Here is a 14658-nt window from a genome sequence, read left to right on the forward strand (position 1 = left end):
AGCTTTCATAGATTCAATTATTAGCCCTATGCTGATTGTCAAAGCTATCCAACTGTAATTTCTCTGCTGGCCTCTGATCTTGCCTCTTCAATTGCCTATTGAATGTCTTGAATTGGATGTCCCATAAACATGTTAAATAAAGTATTTCAAAAATAGAACTCATTATTCACTCTACCCCAACTTTCTATGCTTCCTATTACTATTACTGTCTGTGGTTCCACTATTGTCCCATTCACCCACCTATCATCCTCTATTTTCTCACCTATCATATCCAATCTGCTGCCAAGTCCTGTTAATTTTACTCCCATGGTATTTCTCATACATGCCCCCTTCTCTCCTCTAATACCACCATCCTCCCGGTTCAGGTGCACATCACTGCACTATTGCATCAACCTGAACAATTGCAATAGACTGTTGATCTCTCTGCCTCAAGTCTCTCCCCACTTCAGTTTATCTTATACTCAGTTTTCAGCGATCTTCCTACAATACAGGTCTGAACAGGTTACTACCATACTCAACAAACTCTAGTGGCTCCCCATTATCTTCAAAATCAATTATAAAATCCTTTGTTTGGTTCATAGTCCTTTATTACCTGGCCCCCCCACCTTTAGAGTCTCCTTATACCTTACTCATCACCTTATATTCTGAGATCCAGTGACATTGGTTACCTTGCTGTTCCTTCAACAAGATGCTCCAATGTCTGACTCCAAGTCTTTCCACTGGGCTGTTCCCTATGGCTGAAATTCATCCTGGCTTCCTTTAAGTTTCAACTAAAATCCTACTACCCACAGGAAGCTTTTCTTAATCTTTCTTAATTCTAGTGACTTCCCTCTCTTGATTATCTCCAGTTTATTCTGTCTATTGCTTGTTTGTATGTAGTTGTTTGCATGTTGTCACCCCTGTTAGAGCTCTTTGAGCTCCTTGAGAGCAGGGGGTGTCTTATGCTTTTCTTTGTATTCCCAGTGTTTAATACAGTGCCTTGATCATAGTAGATACTTAACAAATGTTTATTGACTGACTTTTACAGGTGCAGAACCTGAGAGGTTGAGTGATTTTCTCAAGATAACGCAAGTAATTGGTAATATAGTGAGGATATGAAACTGGGTCCTCTGGCTTCAGAGTCACTAATCTTTCTCCTATACCATGATGTCTCCTCTAATATTTTACTCCTTTCCTAAATTACTCTATCCCATTTCCCAAAGTGGCTATTCCAAACTTTATCTTTTTTCCAGTGTTTATTTTATTATGTGACACTGTTGATATGCTCCAGCCATTTAGGCCCCACCATTTTTCATAGTTGGTGCTGGAATGAAAGTAATAGGTATTTCTGGGTCTTTGCTAATTGGACTACAATATGGATCAAGGAATCACAGAATTTTGTAGTTGGAAAGGACTTCAAAAATTATTGAATTTGGCCCATACTTGGAAAAGATTACAAGCTGCTATATGCAGCACCCGTCAAGTGTTCACATAGTTTTTGCTTGAAGACCTCCAATGAAAGGGAGAGAATTCCCAACTTTCAGAGACTTTTCCACAAATTCTATATAAATGGTTTAGTACTGTCCCCAAGAGACTAGATTCATGTCTCCATCTTAATGAAGGTTTTAAACATAATAACAAACATTTGAGAGATCAATTCTAATGTTAATCGAAAATGGGAAGCTTAAGAAAAATCTTGGAGAAGTGGATCTATGTTTCTTGTGATCTACTTTAGTAAAGGTAAAGTTGGGAATATGGACTTAATAAACTCACAGTGCTTCTGATGTTTCCTCTTTCCACCTTTACCATTTAGAGTTGAATGAATCAACCTTGTTAATTAATTAATTAATTTGACAAGCATTTATTAAAGCCCTACTAGGTTCCAGGCAATGTACTAGGAAGTGGGATGTATGAGGACAAACACGAAACCATGGCTCTTTGCTTAGAGTAGCATAGGGGCTTCCTCCTACGAAAAAGACCTTTTCTGATTCTACTTTGTTGCTTGTGATCTCTTCCTTTTGAAATTTGTTTTTACGTTTCACTTTTGTTTTTGTATTTTCAGCCTCATAGCACAATTCTTTTCACATAACAGGTGGTTGATAGATGTTTATTGGGTTGAACTGGTGAAAAACAAAGGTTATGTTTAGACTCTTTGACAGCACAATGTGGAGAGCTCTTTAGGCAAGTGTAAGGCATCTGCAGCTCCCTAGCATGTGAGTTCCTAGGCAACTATAAATTTATTTTGATTTTAGGCTTACTTATGTAACCCCTGTTCCAAAGCCTCTCCTTATTGGTGGAGATGAAAGCCCTATCTGGCAGGAGGAGCAGGATAGAGTTGATGAGAAGTGAGACATCCAGCCTTCAACAACCCTTCTTCAGGGTTGGACCCTATTTCCCTTATATTTTAGATGAGGAAATTGAAAATGAGGGGGTTGAGATGAAGTGATTTGACCAGTAAGAAGCAGAGCCAGGGTTAAAAGTCAAATTTCCATGATTCCAAATCTCCCACAGCCTAACACCTCTTATATCCTTCTCTGTTCAAAGATAGTCTTCTAGCCAGTGGATCAGATCACTTTGGGATCCAGTAAGGTAGGTGGCACAGTGGTTAGACTGCTGAGTCTGGAGTCAGGAAAACTCATCTTCTTGAGTTGAAATCTGGCCTTAGACACTTACAAGCTCTATGTGACCCTAGGCAAGTCACTCATCCCTGTTTATCTCAGTTTCCTCATAAATAAGCTGGAGGAGAAAATGGCAAGCCACTCCAGTATCTTTGCCAAGAAAACCCCAAAAGGGGTCCCCAAGAGTTGGACATGACTGAACAACAACTGAAAAGCTAAAGATACCCCATCAGAAGACCTCCAGACCCTAAAGTGTCAGGGGTCCTTTAAGACCAGAGCAGGTAGCCATATAAGGGGTTGGTAGGGTATGGAAGAAATGCTTAGGAGTCCAACACTTAGCATTTCCATTAAATTCTTGCACTTTCCACGGAAACACCAGCAGAATAAACTATTCCTTTTGGATTCTGACCCTGGCACAGACCTAACTCTGGCTTGGATAAATAAATAACCTTGGGTAGAGCTTTCATTTTGTCTTATCCTTTATTCTCCAGTTTCTAATGTCCTATCACCTAGAACAGCTTAAATAAAGCCTTGCTGATCTTCTGTGTGATTATTCCCTGTTTTCTGACTAAGACTGGCTTGCACCATGACTTTGAATTTTTTGTGTGTGTGTCTTGACTCTATAACTTGACCCAGCCTGGCCTGGGATTTCACTTCTATCCTAGAGCAGCTTTTTCCTCTGCAAACAATCCCGTGCTTTTACTCTGCACTTATCTTCAAAGAATCCCAATGTCAAACAACTAGGGAGTCATGCCTAATCTCACGTCATGTATTCTCTTTCACATAATTTGTGTGAAGTCAATCTGGTTGACTCTACCAACCATCTTGCCTACTTCTGTCCTTGTGACTTGCCTATGGCATCTCCCATGGTGATTCAACCTGATGAAATTCATCCAACTTTTTAACCCATCTCTCAGATTTCATAGAATCATCCTTGATGTTCCTAACAGGAATTGATATCTTCTTCTAAAATTTTCCCTTCTTCCCCCCACCCCATTTCCTCCATTCTCCCATAAACAATACCTTCATGTCATACAAAGAGCACTAGATTTGGAATCACAGGCCCTAAATTCAAATTGTGGCTCTTTGACTTATTACATGTATGGATTTGGATAAATCAGTTAATCTCCATGAACATCAGTACCCTCATGGGTAAAATGAGGGACTTGGAAGAAGTCACTAGGATACATTTCAAATTGTGTTGGCTCTGGAGCAGAGGGCTTTGGTTCTAATCCTTTCTCAAATCCACTAGTTTTTTGACTTTGGGCCTATGTGACTACTTAACTTCCTTGAGTTTATTTCCTCATATATAAAAGGGGTTTGAACTTGATGCTTTCTGAGGTCTACTACTCCTCTAATGCTAGCTCTATATGACCCATACTGCTAGGTCATTTCTAGATTGATGAATGTATTACCATTCCTGGTTCCCTTCTTAGCATGCACAAGATTCTACTTTGTATCATATTTCATTTGTATATGTGCCTTATATGCCTAATTGGATTGTCAGCTACTTGAGGGAATAAGCTGTGTGTTATTTCTTTTTTTTTTTGATCACCAGCATCCAATAACAAAATTTTGTATATAGTTGATAATTAGTCTATTTAGCCAAATGGAAAGTTAAAGCTTAAGGCAGGCGTGTTATGGAATATTGTGTCCTCTTCAAGAGTCTGATTTTGTTTTTAACTTCTTCCTATAAAAATACAGTGCTCGTAACATTTGACTCACCCTGAATATACAAGATAGAGTAGATATGCTTTGATCTAAGTTCATGCAAAAATAAATGGCCTGGGCTGTTATTGGACTGCAAATTCAATGTAAACAAATGACAGTGTGACATGGCAACCAAAAAAGCTAATGTGATCTTAATCTATGTTAATACAAATATAGTGTGCAGAACAAGGAACATCATAATTATGCTCTCCTCCATGCTGGTTAGATTGCAGCTAAAGTATTATATCCTATCCTGGAATACAGTTTTTAAAGAGGCGCATTATTAAACTGGAGATTGTAATAGTACGACTAGATGGATTTGGATTCAAAGAGTAGTCATTAATAGTTCCATGTACGCTTGGAAGGAAATCTCTATTAGAGGACTCCAGGAATGTGTTCAAGCCCATTCTGTCTAACATTATAACAGACTTGATTATAGTCGAAGATGGTAGCTTTATCAGATTTAAGAGGATAGACACAAAGCTAGGAGGGATTAACTAATTCACTGGAATGAAGAGATAGGATCTGAAAGATTTTGACAGGACAGGCTAAAACATTGGGCTTAATCTGTTCTTGTTTGAAGAACCAACTTTGTAAATATAAGTGGAGATGTCTAGTAACTAGTTTTTATCAAAAAGATCTGAATGGTTTTAGTGGATTGAAAATATTCTGCCAGTTGAAATAACAAATATGATCTTGCGCTACATTAAGGCTCTATCGTTCTTTGTTGTTGTTCAGTTGTTTTAGACTCTGTGACCACATTTGGGGTTTTATTGGCAAAGATACTGGAGTGGTTTGCCATTTCTTTCCCCAGCTCCTTTTACAGATAAAGAAACTGAGGCAAACAGGGTTAAATTACTTGCCCAGGGTCACACAGCTAGTGTCAGAGATCAGATTTGAATTCTGGAAGATGGGTCTTTCTGACTCCAGGTCCTGTGCTCTATCCACTGCACCACCTAGCTGCCACCAAAAAGAGTCACAGATTTCAGGGATATAAACTATTTTGATCTGGTTCAACCAAATCTGGTATATTTTGTGTTCAGTTCCAGTGCCACATTTAAGGAAAGATTTTCTTTAGCCAGAGAAAGCCCAGAAGAGGGTAACCAGAATGACAAAGGGCCTCAATTCTATGCCAAATGAGGGTTTGTTGAAAGAAGTGGGAGTGATTATGCTGGAGAAGAGAAGACTTGGTAGGATCATGATAGTTGTCTTAAAGTATTATGCAGAAATATCTTTGGATTTGTTCTCTCAGCATACAGAGGGCAGAATCAGGAACCATGGGTGGTAAGTTGGAGAGAGAGGTAGACTTTGGTTTAAGGAAGATAAAACTTCTTTAGAAATTCCTTAGGAGGTCTTCAGCCCAATTTTGCTTGTCAGGTGTGTTGTAGATAGGGACTCTTTTTGGGCAGTGATTGGATTAGGTGGCTGCTGAGGACCCATTCAACTCTGAAATTTTGGGATCTGGTGCTTCTCTTCAGGGTGGAGTGATGAGCATGGTGAAGTGAATCAAAACTACATCCTATGTTTACTTGTATTTATATTCCCAGTACTGGTACATAGTAAGCACTTAATAAAAGCTCTCTCTCTATCTTTCTCTGTATCAAAAATTAAGGGAAGACTTATGGGTTGAAAGTCTTTCATGGTTAAGAGAGATTAGACTTATTTTATATTGCTTCAGGATGGGAGGTCGGATCAGTGTACGGAAGTCACAAAGACGCATATTTTGTTCTATCACAATAAAGAACTTTTAAGTAATTGGTGCTGCTCTGCAAGGTAATACTTTACCATTACTAGCCAAATACAAGAAGAGGCTGAATGATTGCTAGGGGTATCGTTGAAAGAATTTGTGCTTTGGATAGGAGGCCGAACAGGATCTTCTCTAAGTCTCTTTCCAATTTTGATGTCCTATGTATGACATTCACCACTGGTTAAATTGATCAGGAAGGTGAGGTAAAATTAAGTAAATGTCACACTCAATTACATAGTTATTATATCAAGCATTAAGAAATATGATTTGCATTTTCTTTTTTTCTTTTTGGTCGCATTCTATCAAAAGTGCAAGAAGGGAGGGAGAGGAGGCAGGGTTTTCCCCACAGTGTTATCCCCTCACTTCCTATTACTTCTCTTGGGTACCTTAATCAACCTCTCTGAGCCTCTGTTTCCTCAACTGTAAAATGATGGGATTGTCTGAAATGTTTTCTGATGTTCCTCCCAGCTTTCAGTCTATGGTCCTATGAACTCACTTGATCCTTGAAGTCTCTCAATTCTAACTGTACCCTGGACTTTGTAGTGACAGGAAGAGAGACAATTGGCTTAATCTTTTTCTCTCTCCCTTTTTTCTTGGCTCATTAGGTTTTCAGATAGAATTAAGTTGGATGGGGTTGCTAACACCTTGGGAGATAGGAATAGAATTCAAAGTAGCCTTGACAAATTAGAGAAATGGTCTATTAAACTCAGAGGAAGTGCAAGAGACCATGACTGAACACAAATATAAGATAGGGAAAGATTGTCTAGATGGAATTATGGAAGGAAAATGCACAGTCAAGTAAGTCAAAGTAGACTACAAGGTGAGAATGAGTCAGCAAGGCTGAAAACTTATCAAAACAAATGAGATATAAGGAAGTATTAACAAGCATGAAAGGACTGGGAAATTTCTTTTTTTTTTCTTTCCTCCTGTATTCTGTATTAAAACAGTATTCAACATATTAATTTGTTATCTCTGAATTTTGTTTTTTATCAAGGTACTAGACAGAATGGAAAAAAATAATTTAAAGACACAAAAACCAGATCTGATAAAGAAAAGTTAAAGGGTTGGTATTTTTAGGTTGGTGAAAGGAAGGTTAAGGTGAGAAATAATTATCTTGAAGTCCTTTGTAGTAATTAGAATCATTTGTTCTCCATTTCCACTGAGGATCATACAAAAGGAAATGAATTTAAATTGCAGTAGAGAGAGCTGAATGTAAAGAATTCCTTGACCAGAAATTGGAATAGATCACTAAGCAAAACTGTGACAACGAAGATACTTTTAGGAAAGAAGGTCAATGATGTTTTGTCTAACATACTAGATTTTAACCTGGACGGAAGCAAGGGATAGCTAAGCTTGTTAAGTTCTTCCAGTTTCAGGATTCTCTAATCGAAATTCTTGGCCATTTCAGATATGCTGGGGTGTCAGGCATGAGAGAATAGGAGAAGGGGAATCAAAAAGGGGAGGCTTCAGGAAGTTATACTCAAAGGATAAGATTAATAGTTATAAAAGGAAGAACAGGGGAAGAGTCTTTAAATTATTGGAGGAGTGAGAAAGAAGTCCAAGAGGAAGAAAATGAAAGTTGAGAAAGAAATTTTATATTGAGTCTAATTATACCTAAAGAGTTTGAAATTTAACATATAAAAATCATTACTTGAAATATTTGGCCAGCTTCTCTCACTCTAATGATTCAAAGGAACAATGTGTACTTCAGGAATGGTTAGGAGAAATGGTTAGGATTTTCTCTGAAACACCTTTCTAGTTTTGGAATAGAATGAATAAAAGAAAGACGGGGCTTAGCCCAGTTTTAGCAAATATCTAACATGCCATGAAATCCATCTACGTTTAAAGTACAGAATGTCAGAATAATGACTAATTAGATTGGGAATTTGTCTCTGCAGTATATGCTTATCTTGGTGATAGATGGAAAATAATGGAGTTTCTATTCTGAGATACTCTCTCCCAGAAGCAATCTTGGCATTCCTGGGACTAGGTAAGCAAATGTTGAATCTATTTCATCCAGATTCCCCAATGTATAATGAACTCACATAAAAAAGAGGAAATTTCAGATTAAAATTTCTCAAATAAGAAGAGGTGGTACTAATAGGCTAGAGATGAATTTCAGACTCACCATCAATTTCTCAGACCTTTTGACCTTAATGAAAAAAAGGAAAAACCTTTTTTTTTGCCTATGTCCAACAGCAAAGTGAAGCAAAAAGTTAAAAAAAATATTTACAAAATGTAGGTCTTGAATTCTGTTATTGAGCTAGAAGACTCAGGCTACAACTTTGCCTGATTTGCTTTCTACACTGATCTGATCTGTTTTATAATTTCTCAGTTTTGCAGTCCGATTTTTCTGTATAAGTACAGCATATAGGCATAAAACAACTTGATTTTTATTTTCATTGAAAGTCAATGACTGAATCTTCAAAAATATGGGAGGTAAAATGAGGAGTAACTCTCTAGTGATTTTTTTTATCCATGTGGATAACCAATGATACACATACACAGGCACACACACACACACACACACACACACACACACAAACATATTTGTAGTTCAGATTCATGATTTCATTAGTTCAAGGATTTCCTTGCACACAAACTCCCTCCTTCGAAACAAAGAGATCTCTCCCAACAAGTAATAATCTTAGTTACTTAGGAATTGAGCGGTTAAGTGATTTAAGGTTCTAACATCATTGATGGGACCTGAAGTTGGACTTCAGGATTGGCCTTTATCCAATATGCTACATTCCCTCTCTAATTAGCTATTCAAGCCTAAGGATTTATCAAATTTCTTTTTTTTTGAGGGGGGTGGCAGGGCAATTGGGGTTAAGTGACTTGCCCAAGGTCACACAGCTAGTAAGTGTGTCAAGTGTCTGAGATCAAATTCGAACTCAGGTCCTCCTGATTCTGCACCACCTGGCTGCCCCAATCAAATTTCTTTAAAAATAAAAAGCCTAAGCAAATAAGAATGCATATATTAAGTACCAATTATTTACAAGGCTCTATTCTGTGACATGGGGATATTTAAAATGAAAACGAAATAGTTCCTGCTCTTGAGGAGCTTATATGGTCTCAGATTCCACATTTCCATCAATAGTATGCATTTTGGACTGAATAACCTGGATATTTCTAAACTTTTCTTTGTGTTTTCTCTGTAGACCCATTATACACTTGGATAGTCAAAGTATACAAGAGAGAATGGGGGTAGCTAGGTGGCACAGTAGATGGAACACTGGCCCTGGAGTCAGGAGCACCTGAGTTCAAATCTGATCTCAGACACTTACTAGCTGTGTGACTGAGCAAGCCACTTAACCTTGATTGCCTCAAAAAAATGCTCTGTTTGAGTACAAAGTCCCGAATTTAAGTCCTAGCTCCCGCTGGCTATTAGTTGTAAATCATGACCTCTCTGAGCCTTCATTTCCCCATTGTTAAAGTGGGGTGGGGGGAGAGGAGAATAACATTTATAAGGTGGTTGTGACCAAATCACTTTGTAAACCGGAAATTACTAATTCTAAGGGCAGTGATGGTTGAGTCCTTGGAGCAAGGAACCCAAACATCTGGGTTCAAGCCTTGCCTCTGACACATATTGGTTTTGTAGCTAGGACAAGTCACTTCAAGCAGCCCTCTTAGATGATAAAGTGCAGAAGAGCTGTTTTGCACCTTGTAATTCTTAATTGGTAGAGGAAATTACTCACTGGGAATTTCTTGGATTAATGAAATCCTAAATTTCAGACCAAATTTGGAATAAATTCATCCCAAAGAAAACCAATCACCCAAAATGATTAATAAAAAGAGTTCAAGCTGGCTGATATGGAAAAATGATTTTTTTGTTGTTGTTAATAGAGATGCATGGCACAATCACTTAACAAGACAGTTAAAATTTTAGTTGTGTCAACGGTGATAATTATTTTTTGGAGTGGCAGGGCTCTGGACTTATTATTTCATCAGTGTAGGAAACTCCCTTTCTGGAAACACCTTGCACCTATGCAGGTCAACAACATTTCTGTAACTTACAGTCTTAGAAAGCTGCCTGGAGACACTTAGAGGTTGTGTCTTTTTCAGGATCACCCAACCTTCATCTATCAGGAGAAGGCCTGAAACACAGTACTTCCTGATTAACAGCAGCCTTCCAACCCCCTGTGCCATGCTGTTTCTCTAGCACAACTAATAACAAAATTTATTCTATGCTTCAGCTAAAAAGAGCAGGATGGGGGCATTTCAAACAAGGTTAAAAAATGCACTAAACAAACAACTTTAGAAAACACTGCCAAAAGAACCTTAATATGTTGGCCTCCAATTTCCTGTAATCTAGCGCAGCATAGAGACACGGGGAGGAGGGCCCTGAAAACAAAGTAATTCACCTCACAAAAGCTGTCACTCTGTAAACCCTTGCCAGTCAGGCCACACGTACACCACAGAACCTTGTATTCAGCTTTCCCTTCCAGGCTAATGAAGTAATATTTTGTTTGCTTATTTATTTTTTTATGGAACACACACATATATACACACACAGAGTTGAATGGGTGATGGAACCTCCAGCTGTGTATGTGTGTGTGTGTGTGTGTGTGTGTGTGTGTGTGTGTTTTAACCTGTCCCCATATCAGCGTCAGAGATGACTGCACTTTCTAAGCTCCAAGAAAAGGAACCTTCTTTAGGCAAATCAATCAACCAACCAACCAATCACTTGACAGTCATTTATTACATGTCTACTATGGCCCCAGTAATGTTCTAGGAACTGGCAATACAAAGACAAAAATGAAATAGTCTTTGCTCACAAGGATCTTAACGGTTGAAAGAATTGTTAATCAAATATTGGCTTTTGTTGTTCTGTAGTTCTGACCTTTACTGCTTACCTTTCTTGGCTCATAATTTCACTTTCTGCTTTCAATCCTGATTCTTATTATTTAATCAGTTTAACTTCCAACTATGGTTGTTTCCTCAGACTTGTTTCTTTGCTCATTGTACCCTTTTCTGTCATCCTAATTTTGGCTCCTGACCATGTTCTCCTGCTTACCGCCATGTTGCTGGGTCCTAGGTCCTGTGATTCCATTTTCTCATTTCTAATACTCAGCTTTGGTTTCTGAGGAGTAGTGACTAAATTTCCTCTTCCAGGTTTTTGTTTTTGTTTTTTTAAGTCAAACTGTCTCCTTTCTACTCATTCAGTCAACACTCATTTATTAAGCACTTACTAAGTGCCAGGCATTATATACTTGCCCATTTCCTGTGCTGGGAGACCTTCCAGACTACCCAGAAGCCCAGGCACAGGACTGACACATTAGTCCAATCCATTAAACAGGCCCATCATTTGGTTGGTAGGACAGAGAAGTTGTTTTGGATATGTGAGAATGCTTAATTCGACCCCTCAGTTGGATCACCAGGCTGAAAATGGCATTCACCCATGGGTATGTGCCTAATTGATTTTTCGAAACTGGAAACAAATTGACTTTGGAATGTGTCCTCTTTTTAAAAGGCAGACCCACTCCAGCTAGTGGGATTTGCCAGACATTTAATCTCCTTTGGTGGCACATTGTAAATAAAAATTCCACAGCATGCTTAAAACCTTGACAACCAAAATATGGTTGCTAATCCTAATATTAAAAACAACCCCCCAAAAAACACCCCAACAACCAACAAAAAAAGCCTACATGCATAGAAATAAAAAGAAAATACTGGTAGCAAAATAAGTACCTCAAAATGGGGCTGTGGAGTCTCCCAAAGCAAAAAGAAGAAGAAGAAGAAGAAGAAAACAAAGAACAGAAAATATTAGACATATTTGTTCTATAGTGATAACCCTAACCTTTTTGGTCAGTGTTCTGATGCTGCCACAGACACACACACACACACACACACACACACACACACACACAAACACACACAGTTATTTCTAGATGTTTGGCCTTCTAAATTCCATTTCTCCTAATATTGTTTAAATTTGTTTCCTGCTTGCCTTTACCTTTCATACTTTGTGATACAGAGAGTTGATATGGTCACAGGATCAAAGACTTAGGGCTAGAATAGACATCATAGACCACTGTAGTCTGTCAACTGGGTAGAACCAGCCTCTAACCTATGGGTGGCTAGAGCTGAACAAAGCAAGCTAGAGACAGGAGAGTCAGGAATCAAATGGAAGTTTAATTTCAAAGTGAGGAAAATGTTTGTAAGTGGAAATGCTCCTGAGAAGAAGGGCTTGTGGTTTATGGCAGGGGTAGGGTTTTTAAGCATCAAAACCACAAAAAGGTGAGACCCAACACAATCATTCTTAGGTCTTGAATAAGCAGTTCCCATGGTTGGCATTTTTTTTTGGGACAATACAATTTTTGGGCAAAATTTTTGGGTCCTGTGGAAATAGTCTCTAAGTTATTAGAATTGTTGAGCTTTGTGATGGTCTCGTCTTGTGTTGTTGAGCCTTGTGATTGTTCAGTGAGGTATAGAATCAGAGTTATCATGATGGGAACCAGAGTGCAGCACCTGGTTTGGTTCACTTAGCAGTTATAGCCACAATGAATATTTAGAGTATAAGGAGATGTGATTGATTACTTGCTGCTGCACGTCATCTGTAGCCCCAGCTCTCAGGCCAGGATCTCCCAGAAAATAGGGAAATCATAGGTCCCAGCTCTGGGGTTTTGTTGCAGCTGAGGTCCTCTAGAGGGTGAATGCAAAGGATTGTTGTTATGCCAAGTTCAGGACATTTCCTGCTTCCTGGGCCTTAGCTATAGAAAACAGGGTGTCTACTAATATCTTGACAAGTCCAACTCCCTACTTTACAGATGAGGAAAACGAGATGCAAAAATAGAATTTGAGCCCATGGCCCCTGACTCTGTCATTCATTCCATCTTTGCTGAAACTTGCAATGCTGACCTAAAGTAAGATGATGGAGGTGTTCAGGAGAACAGATAAATCTTATTAGGTTAATAAAAATTTATATCAACAAAAGTCATAAGAAATAGATTAAATGAGACCGTAGGGCACTGGAAGAGACAATGAGACTCACTATACTTTTGAATAAAACTACTTTCCATGCTCATTCAGATTTGACCATGGATGGAATCAGAAAAAATTAAAAATTGGAATCAGAAATTACTCCCAAATATTTTGCTTTCTTCTTAGTCCCCTTAAGTCTTCCCCTTTCTTCCCCTTTTCTACTCAGTATCAGTAAATGAGATCTTTTTTTTTTTTTAAGAACAAGGCAATTTATTAATGAATCTGGTCTAGTTTGTCTTAATGTTTCTTGTTGGCAGCTGCCACCTGTCCGGCAATTCTGTCCAGGTCTCTCTGTTCCTGAGGTGTCAGCTTCCGGCCCCCATCCTGGTCCTTTTCCACCATCTTGAGGCCTTCCAAGGCTTGCAGGACCCTCCGGGCCACGCTCTTGGAGCCCCTGCTGAAGTGACTGGGCATGACCCCGTTGCGCTGGCGCCCCCCGTAGATCTTGGTCATGGATCCTACGTCGGCCCCGCCTCGGAGGTAAAGGTGCCGGGCCGTGGAGGCAGCCCGGGTGTAGAACCAGTTCTCGTCGTAGGGCGCCAGCTCCTTATGTTTGGCCAACTTGACCGTGTCCACCCATTCGGGGACTTTCAGCTTCCCTGACTTTTTCAGAAAGGCGGCCAGGGCCCGGACGAACTCCTGCTGGTTCACGTCTTTCACCGTGACTCCGGGCATCGTGCGGGCTCCGCGCAGCCAGCCAGGGGAAAGCTAAACGAGATCTTTTTAAGTACTGGTGTTGTCCCATCTAGTCCTGGGTGCTTGTGGTTTGTACTTGATCTTGGGAGCACTTTCTCTCCCATCTTCAAATGGAACCTAGAGGAGGACTTTTCGGCAATGGCGGTGAAATAATGGTATTAAATTATTATCAGGTAAAACCACATGCAGCACCAATTTCAAAATATTTCTTTTTTCAAATGAGTTCTGTGGAGGAAGCAGGCTGTATAAATCCCCGCCACGTAAATAATAGTAAATGTTCTTGTCTGTATATGTATCACAGAAGGATTGCTCTGGTGCACTGGCACTTAGCAAATGAGAAATGTCAAAGCAAATAAACTGCTTAATCCATATTGGATCATGACAAATTGATTTGGAAATCCTGTTTTCTCCTATCAGGTGTTGCTCCTGAGATGAATTGTTCCACGTTTTTATGCAGGCTTTGAGGTCTTCAAGTCATGCTGTTGAGAATAGAAAGGCAATTTAGCAGTCCTGGAGGGTATCTGACAAACTGCTTTAAAAAAAAAAAGGTTTTATCACCCTTTTCCAGAATTGGTGTTTTATGTAAACTCAACACAGAATCATGTGTGCGTCAACTTTTTATGCCAGGCAAAACACTTCATTTAAATATCTACAACCTTTTTCCATCAGCTCCCCTCCCCTTTTTTATTATTTCATTTTAAACATCCATAAAGGCACTCGCTGCTTGAAAATTATGCAGGATCTTAATGCTCATAGTAGCTATCATTATTCAATTAGGGCTGAGAAGACTTTGAACAAATGATGGTGTTTAAAGCAAACTTCTCTGAGAAACTGATTTTTTTTAAGGAAATTAGGACATTTAGTTAAGGCTTACGCTTCCTCTCACACACCCATTTTCCCCCACATGATTTAATTCTTTTCCTC

At 39.0% G+C, this 14658-nt stretch overlaps 1 protein-coding gene across 1 annotated transcript; it reads right to left on the reverse strand.

Moving 5' to 3' along the window:
- Positions 1 to 13235: 13235 nt before the first annotated feature.
- Positions 13236 to 13740, reverse strand: LOC118848157 (40S ribosomal protein S19-like). The gene has a single exon (XM_036756947.1). It carries the CDS (start codon positions 13711 to 13713, stop codon positions 13276 to 13278), a length of 438 nt encoding a protein of 145 aa, XP_036612842.1. The 5' UTR covers positions 13714 to 13740; the 3' UTR covers positions 13236 to 13275.
- Positions 13741 to 14658: the final 918 nt, after the last annotated feature.

The sequence above is a fragment of the Trichosurus vulpecula genome, chromosome 4, assembly GCF_011100635.1.
Source record: "Trichosurus vulpecula isolate mTriVul1 chromosome 4, mTriVul1.pri, whole genome shotgun sequence".
NCBI classification, from domain to species: domain Eukaryota; kingdom Metazoa; phylum Chordata; class Mammalia; order Diprotodontia; family Phalangeridae; genus Trichosurus; species Trichosurus vulpecula.

What these genes read in the sequence shown, in the direction of transcription:
- LOC118848157 (XM_036756947.1), bottom strand. Translation starts at nt 13,713, where the DNA reads ATGCCCGGAGTCACGGTGAAAGACGTGAACCAGCAGGAGTTCGTCCGG.